The sequence below is a fragment of the Limulus polyphemus genome, unplaced genomic scaffold (genome assembly GCF_000517525.1).
Source record: "Limulus polyphemus unplaced genomic scaffold, Limulus_polyphemus-2.1.2 Scaffold1171, whole genome shotgun sequence".
Lineage (NCBI taxonomy): Eukaryota > Metazoa > Arthropoda > Merostomata > Xiphosura > Limulidae > Limulus > Limulus polyphemus.
Window position 1 is genome coordinate 241,686 of NW_013666781.1, and position 9,649 is coordinate 251,334.

At 30.4% G+C, this 9,649-nt stretch overlaps 1 protein-coding gene across 1 annotated transcript in view; it reads right to left on the reverse strand.

Annotated features, from left to right (window-relative positions):
• Positions 1–9,649, reverse strand: part of LOC106462459 (DNA mismatch repair protein Msh2-like) — a 196,351-nt gene that overhangs the window by 121,390 nt on the left and 65,312 nt on the right. The window contains exons 7-8 of the mRNA XM_022389729.1: positions 6,708–6,794; positions 2,872–2,992 (exon numbers count right to left, since the gene is read on the reverse strand). Of these exons, the coding sequence (XP_022245437.1) occupies positions 2,872–2,992; positions 6,708–6,794 (208 nt within the window). The remainder of the gene's footprint in view (positions 1–2,871; positions 2,993–6,707; positions 6,795–9,649) is intronic.

Below are 9,649 nucleotides of genomic sequence, written 5' to 3' on the forward strand. Positions count from 1 at the left end.
TATGTATGTATGTTTGTTTGTTTGTATGAGTGGGAAGAAATTTGCAACAAAAACTAATGCCAATAACAAATATTTAGTGACATTAATTTCTAGTATAGATGCTTATGACAACAAAACTAACATGGCTGTCTCAACTTCTTATCATTAAACCTTCGGTAGGAACTAAAACAATAAAATTAACAAAATCAAACTACAAGTATGAATGACAATACATATCAGCAATGTATGTGTGTGTGCAGAACTCAGGCACTGTGTATGCTCTACGGTACAGAAGTATGTGTGAGAGTTCAATTACAGGCTGTACTTTACTATACTTGGCGGGGCAAGCCAAGCTGGTTGGAACGAAAATATTGAACATGATTGGCCAAGATCACTGTTCTGTTTGAAAGTTTTATAGATCATTGACTATTTGTTTCCTTAAGATACTATGCAACATTGGCATGGCTTGGGCTTATGCTTTCCCAGGTAACGAAACTTCCCGGGAAATAAGGCATCAAAAATTAGATTAATAAAGATGCAACATTGCCAACTAAACATAAGTTGTACTTTTTTGAAATAAATAAGTAATTGGGTCCTTGTACATCAATATTGTTGTATTTGTTTTTTTTTAGTTTTGTTTTTTGTCGGACAACTTGGAAATTTCCTTAAAATCGAGCCCTTATATGTAACTCAAAAAAGACTATATACAAGGAATCTTTGAAATACTAAAGCCCTTGTCTAAACATAAAAACTCTGTTAATAAACAAACTTTACTGTTCCTTCTCAGTTGACTGTCAGTGTGCCTATGTCTGATCAAGTCACTAATGGCACATCTCATCCTACACACACACCCAAATTCTACCCCAAAAATATTTTCAAAATTACAAATAAAAAAAATCCACAATTCACACAAATTTTCAATCATGCTATCCATTTCACACATTCAAAGTTTTAGAAGGCCAAGTCTTCTATGAAGTACAAAGTTTAAACTTACTACAAACCAATGTCTCTGAAAATTAACATACCTAGCAAGTATTAATTCTATACCCCACAAAAAATCCTTTCCAAAAAAGTTCATGCCATTTCCCCTATATTGGCTGTGTTAAAACAATTTTGTGGTATATTACCATCAATATGGCATTCACAACATGATATTTTGCTATCATTTAAATTAGATAATATATTCATAATTAGCTATTCTGTGGATATCATACTTCTATCCTCTGTGTGTGTGTGTGTGTGTGTGTGTGTGTAAAAAGAAAGTAAGTAAAGAAATGAAAAATGAATGTTAAAACATGTTTATAGTGAAACACCTAAATAAAATGTCTGGACATTCAATTAATAAATGTTCTATAGCCCTATCAATAAGCAGTGTTTGTTAATCCCATAATCGATGGTACCATAATAGATTGCAATCAATTAATCAACGAGTACCATGTTCATCCAACTATGATACAAACACAAAAAAACTTTTTGGTGGTGGGTGCTGCCAACCTGTTGTATTCCCCCATAGTCAGAATTTAAACATTTAAGACAGTGTTAGATAACCTTAGTAGCTTTGTAATAATAAAGACAGGGTTAGGAAGTTTGACAACGATGTTGATTTTTTTATTTTTTTTTACAATTAAAAGGAATACAATGTTGTATCTTGTATCTATCTAGATATAGGATATACACCTAAAATTATTGATAGATAGCATCATAAATATATCAGTAAGTTAAGAATGTTAACATGTACAAGATTAGAGGGAAAATGTAAAGTAGATAACATGAGAGTTTGTTTACCATATGTTCAAGGCTTATCGACAAAAATAGGTAATATAATTAAAAAATACATAGAATGTAGTGCAACATTCTTTCCACATTATAAATTAAATAGTCTCAGGAGTACAAAAGATAGACTAGAAGAAATTGATAAATATGGGACTTATAAAATTATTTGTATCTGTGGTCAAGTTTATATTGACCAAACGTCTAGAAATTTAAAATGCAGGATCAAAGAACATAAAAATGAAGTAGAAAAATACAAAGTAAATGAATCTGTATCAGCAGAACATGTGGTGGAAACATTGTGTTATAGACTGGAATAACACAAGTTGATAAAACAGGTAGAATATAAAATAGAATTACAGAAACTACTAAAATCGAAAAAAACAAACATATAATATTAAACAAAGAAGCTGGTCCAGGCCTAGAAATAATAAAGTACTGGACAGATGTGTTATAACTTTGGGTAGTTTAAGTCTAGATGGCATTTTGGTATATAAATGATTATGTGGGTATACAAGTCTCGACCTTGCTTTTACCATTACTCCTGAAGAGTATGTGGAGTATTTTTAGGCAAGTTCCCATTTTTAGTAACTATTTATTGTATAAGATTTAATGTTGTATTCCTTTTAATTGTAATAGATGTTTTACATAAGTGTAATTTTTAATTATTTAACAATATTTCAAATACTTAGATAGATTAACCTATAATTGTAATAATCAGAAAACTTAAATTGGTCTATTATTTCCATGACAATTGATTTAATTATAATTTCAATTGATCAACTGTTGGAATAATAGAAAACTAATAACTGAAAACACTAATTTGAATTAGTTATTTATTTTTGCAACACTTGATATAATAGCAAGTTAGATTAATTGATTGTTAAAACAACTGGAAACAATAATCTTGACTAATCAATTTTGATTGATTAGTTTATGTGACACTATTTGGTGTAATGGGTAATCATTCAACTCTAGTCCTGTCTACCAAAATCAAACAAATATTAAAATGCATTTGATCCTGAATACAGTCATGTATACAAATGTATAGGTAGTCCGTATTCCACATAAAATGAGTGGTAAAATATTTAACATTTTATCCCAACAGGTAGTATTCAGTACCTGATTTACAATCTGTAATAGAAATTCCACTTCTTTCAATCACTAATCTTAACCGAGTCTGTTGGGGACTGTTGTCTTTCATTAGTAAACACTCTCTTGGGCTTAGATGCACAAGAACTGCCTAGAAAATCCATAACGAGTTTCTGTGATCATATTATACAATTAATTCACATATTTAAAAAAAAAAAACATCACCCTAACATGGAACAGCATAGTGGGTGGAATTTTAACTAGGATGCTTGTACAGAGGTACATGTCACATGCAAGTCTCAGGCTCATATTATAAGGAAATATCATAATTTTGTTTTATAATTAAAACATACAACATGAATACTAAAATTTATTTGACTACTGAAACATTGTTTAAAAAACAAAAATGGATATAGATGGGATCAAGTCATCGGCCTACGAAGCATGTGCTGTGCCATATGAGCCAAAGCCTAAAGATTGTTTTTTTTTCACAAATGCAGCAACATTAAGTGAAATACAATATACATGAGAAGGGTATATATGTTTTAAATAGATAAATCCTTTCAATGATGCTGTTATTATATTATGTAGTTAGAGATGAATGCAACAAAAACCTATTAAGCACAATATAGAGTTGCTGTATTTAGATTTGAAGTAGATAAGTGTAAAAACATGTAATGAATATAAATGAAATACATCTTTGTACACAACACTTTTTGTATGAACACCTTGACTTTATGGATAATCACCATCTTTCACTAAGATCTTGAAATTTTTTCTTGATCAAGCAGTAATGTTATAAAATAGTGAATTTTTAAATTATGGTATCAAGAAATGTGCAAATCAACTGTCTTTGTTTGTTGCTATTTCACAAATTTTTCTTTTTTTTTCCATAATAGTATCAATATTTTTTTTACTATCCCCTAAAGTATTAGCAAAGCACTGGGTCCACTACCACCAATAACTTTAGGCTTAATTGTCAATTTTCAAGTATCTGTATTGAAATAGTTGAAAATGTATTATAGTGTTACGTCTCCGTTTGTTAATTAATTTTCTGTAACTTCGTTCTGTCGAAACTTTAGCGACACAAGTCCTTACTTAATAAAACTGGTTTATTCTTTCTGAATATAACTTCATGATACACTTGATTTCAACATTCGCGCTAAAACAAACGCTATAACGAATGTTAACTTCAACAATACTTTCTCACTGCAGATCAATTACTCACTTCCTACACACATTATTGTTCCGTCACGTTGTCACCCTCTTTTATATACCAGACTACCCTATATCTAGTAAATGCTAGAGCATTCGCCAAGGTACAGGATAGTTCTAGAAACGTGGCATCACACTAGTCATGTGACTTCGCTGACGCAACAATAGTTAAAAATAGCAAATTTTCAAAATTATGATATCAATAAGAGTAAAATCAACAATCATCATTTATAGCTATTTCACTTACTTTCTTTTTCCTTCCATAATGGTATCATTTTTTTTTATATTCTCCCCTAAAGTATTCACAAAGTGTTGGGTTGCATGTTTTTTGTTTTATTAGGCAAGACAAGTCCAATTTACATAAATGGGTGGAGTTTCAACCATTACATCAGAATAAACTGTAAAACAACAAACTCTAACTACCGTTTGCTATTTATGTAGGCCTACACAATGTTTTGCAAGAAATATGACAACTTTTAGCAAACTTACTAAAACATCCAAATGAATAAGAAAGAAGTTTGCTGATGATTGAGGACACAAAGGATAAAATGAGGGCACAAAATAACATTTTAACTGTACTCAAATACCTACATCCATAACAAACGTAACATCAGCATTTAACATGACTAAATAATTGACTAGTTGAAAATGTTTCTATGCAGTTTTTTTTTTTTTACTAGGCCAGACACACACTTATCTTATGAATTAGAAACAGATCTAAATTTATTTTCATTGTACTGTTCCTTTTATAAAGAACTTTCTGAATCTAGTCTGTGATTACCTTACTGTTTTTACTTTTACAACTTAGGAAAGAAATGTGTGTTCACTGTTCTATTCTTTAAATAATCTGATTGTAAGGATAAAAGGCATTGCCACAATACTTGGCCTATAAGCCTTGTCTAGTCTTGAACTTGTAACACTAATACATTTTTTAACACTAATGCTTCAAATTTGGTTCAGTAATGATGATAAGAGTTGGTTTTACAGTCACACATTTTCCTGCTTTAAGCATAAGTGATACTAAGTAAAATGTAAATGAAACACTTTCACTTGTATGATGTAGTAGCTACAACTCCACACATTTATGCAAATTGGATTTGTTTTACATGGTGTACTATTGTCTTCCCCTAGTAGGTAAACTCATTCTTTACATACAAAGCATATTAAATTTTTAGCCTAATTGTCAATTTTTAGGTGCCTTTATTGCAACAGTTGAAAATGTACAATACTTATAAAACAGTGAATTTTTAAAATTATGGTATCAAGAAGTGAAAAAACCAATTATCATCATATGTTTTTGGGTAAATTTATTGTACGTATGTGTCTAAATTGCATTTTTATATCATCTGAAACCTATAATTATTTTCTTTCACTCAATGTAATAGCTGTGGAGCATTGAATATAAATGAAATTGTGGCAGTAACTATTACGGCTAATTGCCAAATGATTATATAGTGTGTGAACTCGTGCTTTGCATACAAAACTTATTTAAACTTTAGGCCTAACTGTAAAAATTTTAGGTGCCTGTTGGAATTTGCATTGACAACTAATGGCATTGTTATATATATATAAGCCATGGATGGTAACAAATTAACATGTTTCCTTTGTCTTTATGTTATTGACATACTTGTCTTTAAACTTAATGTTATAGACATCATAGTTTTGCACTCATATAGAACAATGTGTGGTAAATGTCATGCACTCATACAAACATAAAACTACCACTGTAGAATTTGTCAGTGGAAATATTGAGTTTCCATTTGAGCTACCACACAAACATGCACAAAATGTAACAACCTTAGACATCTATGTAATTGGGTGGTATAGAAATGGCTGAGTTGCCATAAACAACGTATATAACAGCTCAAGTGGTAAATAAGTAGGTAATAAAGAAAGTGAACATAACAGGCTAAAAGGTTTCATAGGTAAGTTTACCCAGCTTAAAATACACTATTGAAGACCATCTATATTTTACACTTTATCACTAATAAGGAAGATTTGCCATGTTTCAGCTATTAACGTTTAGTAGCATCACCAATGACCTGAAAATCAGAAGGTGGAAAATATTAAGATATTAAATATGTTAGCCAGAATTAACCCAAGGTTTGAAATAGAACATACCTGAAAAAAAAAGAAGTTTACAAGTTCGAATTTTAATTTTCAACAAAACATTATCACTGCACAACTCAAGAAACATACCTGAAGACTGCAGAAGAACATTCAGAATTTGAAGACATACAACTGTTGACATAATAGAAGCAACACAACAAGAAAAGGATTTTTGCATATCATAAGCAAGTCTACCTGATTTTAAATACATTATTGAAGACCATCTATGTTTTACACTTTTAAGCTATTAAAAAAAAGGGGGGGGGGAGAAACAGAGAAAGCTCTTAATATAAATACGGGTTTGCACTATAAGTTTTAATTCAAATACCAGTATATAAATATGGCATTGCTATTGTTATAAAAACATATTTAGTTTGAACTATAATACTAAGTTAAATATTACAAATTGACTTAATGGAGATGTCAAAAATGTATGCTTCAGTATAATGCTTTCAATTACTTCACTTTAACCACTCACTAGCTGTAAGTTAGATTCTTAACTTTCACAAAATCATCATCACTGTACAACTCAAGAAACATACCTGAAGATTGGAGAAGTGGTCATTGTCAGAAAAATCTGTAATAATCAGCTTTCTCAAAATTGTATCACCAAAGGCAATGCCTACAACCTGTTAAAGTAATTTAAAAGAAAATCATTTAAAAGAAAATGATGATCAATGCTTTTGTTGATGAAACTAATGCTATCCATAAAAGTCAGACAGGTCACTTTATACATATTTACTGCTGAAAAATTAATTATTTCATATGAAGAACATCTACATACATTCATACATCATCAGAATTTTTTTCCAAAAACTATAGAATTCCACAAACACACAAGATCTCTGATCTTGGTAGTTGCAATTAACACTGAACATAAACAAGCTTCAGAGTTATTGTTTTTGTTCACATTTATGAGATATGAGTATTCCTGCAATATTAAAAACAATTCAAGTTTCACATATTAAAAAACTTCAAGCAATAAACCAAAGTCCAAGGGTACAGCAGCTAATGTTTTTTTGTAAAGTTGGAAAAAGTACTAATATTTAAAAATAGTGGACTTAATTGTTATGAGCAGGGTTTATTATGTAACAGATTAAAGCCTTTATCTTATGTGAGGAAATAACGGAGGAGAGTAAAAGAAAAGGGACAGATAAGGATGTGAATGAAAAACATATGGAGGTTACAGTTATAGGTGATTCTTTAGTATGGTATATGGACAGGATAGTGCAAGGGGTAAATAGGGAGAAAATAATTAGATTATACTATCCAGGAGCAGGGGTAGAGGATATAAATGACAGTGATAGTCTTTGTGGTACACATAAGGGCAAATGATGTAGAGAAGGAAGGTCAGAGTAGCTAAGTATTATGCACAAAGCATTAGCAATTGATGTGTTCAAAGGAAAACAAAGTTTGACAATAAAAAGGATAACAATACTTAAGATGAACAACATTGTTTATTTATAACAGAAAGGGATACAGATAAATGTTCGGAATTCTACAGATTCCATCTTCAGTATCTAAAACAAAAATATAAAGAATTACATCATTTGTAAATAAATAACTGAAATACATTGCTACATTAATGATAATTTAATCAAAACTAAATCACCCAAAGTAGATAAATAACAACAAAAATATTGTATATATTAAAGAATGTGCAATTTAAATAAAGATTGCATGTTATTAAGGGTTGGAGAATGATTTGGAATTACTGATTAAAGAAACCCTCCACACCAAACAGCATTCTCCAACCTTGAATAACATGTGATCTTCATTTAAATTGCACATTCTTTAATATATACAATATTTTTGTTATGTCTACTTTCTATAAGTTTTAATTTTGATTACATTATCATTAATGTAGCAATGTATTTTAGTTATTTACTTAGGAATGATGTAATCTTTATATTTTTGCTTTAGATACTGAAGATGGAATCTATAGAATTCCAAAAGATTTATCTGAATCCCTTTCTGTTATAAATAATCAATGTTGTTCATCTTAAGTATTGTTAAGTACAAGGCACTGATAAAAGCATTTTTTAAAAAGGGCCATAATAACTTAGTTTTGTCAGGGATACTACCAAAACTTAATTGTGGATATGAAATAAGAAGGTCACTAGAGTTGAATGCTAGGCTTAGGTTAATATATAATGCTGAGTAGGTTGGCTGGGTGGATTAGTGGGATCAGTTAAATGCAAAAAAGAAGCTTTTAGATAAGGATGATTTACATTTAAATATAGTATGGGTTGGCTTGTCTCTAAGGGCTATTAACCTAGCTATAAAGGTAGTTTTAAACTAGGACTAGACAGTGATGAAAGCCAAAGTAATGAAGTAAAAATAAGACAGAAAATTACAGTGTAGGGATAAAGAACAGATGTAGTTTTAGTGATGGGCTAAAATATTATCGTAATGCTAAAAGTATAAAAATAAAACTAATGACATTAGATCACTGGTTGGAACAGAGGATTTTGATGTAATGGAATAATTGAAACCTGGTTAAATAGGATTAGAGCACTAAAAACAGAAAGAAGAATGGCTTTATATGTAAATCATGAGCTACATTCTTTTCAAATCCAGGATATCCAAGCTAACAGCAGTGAGGTGGAAATTATTTGGGTTTCTGTTTGTGGTTATAAGGGAAGAAAGCTTTTAGTTGGAATTTGTTACAGATCGACAAAATTCATGAGAAACTCTACAGTAAAATAAGGAATTCAGCTGTTAATGAGGTCATAATTATGTGGGATTTTAAAGTCATATCATGAGGTAGACAGGTTTTTGGAAACTGCTGAGGATGATTTTCTTTGTCAATTGGTCTGAGATCCTACTAGGGAGAACACTATTTTGGACTTATTGCTAGCTTCTAATATATAAAAAAAAGGATTGACAGGTTGGAGGCTGGATAACCTCTGGGTGAAAGTGATCATTGCTTAATTAGGTTTGATGTTCCACCACATATGGAGATAAGAGATGAGATTTTTGTTCCAAACTTCAAAAAAGCAAATTTTGAAGAGGTTAGACAAGAATTCTGTTGTCAACTGGGCAACTGAATCAATTGGAGATACTGATCAAATGTGAAAAATGACTTCTTATAGAAAAAAATAAAAGGTGGGGGGACGAGGTTGACTGCAAGTAAAAAACCAGATTGGCTCACAAAGGATATAAACAATTTTAGGCAATGCTTGATACAGGGCCTTGGGAACAAAACATTTCCAACATTTCAAAGTAAGTTTAATGTTTTCCAATGTTTTTCATTTTTCACAAGTACATTTTTTCCTTCTCTAATGTGAACATACTTCATTAGACTAGAAGCTAACACAACAAACTCTCTGACACTGAAAGGTTATGGTTTGAACACAAAAGCTGGCAAAGCATTAGAAACCAACAGTCCTAAGGTCTGTAAGAGAAATCAGTGACTAAAACTCAAACTATCCAACAATTTTAATGTACTTATATATATATATATATATATATATATATATAT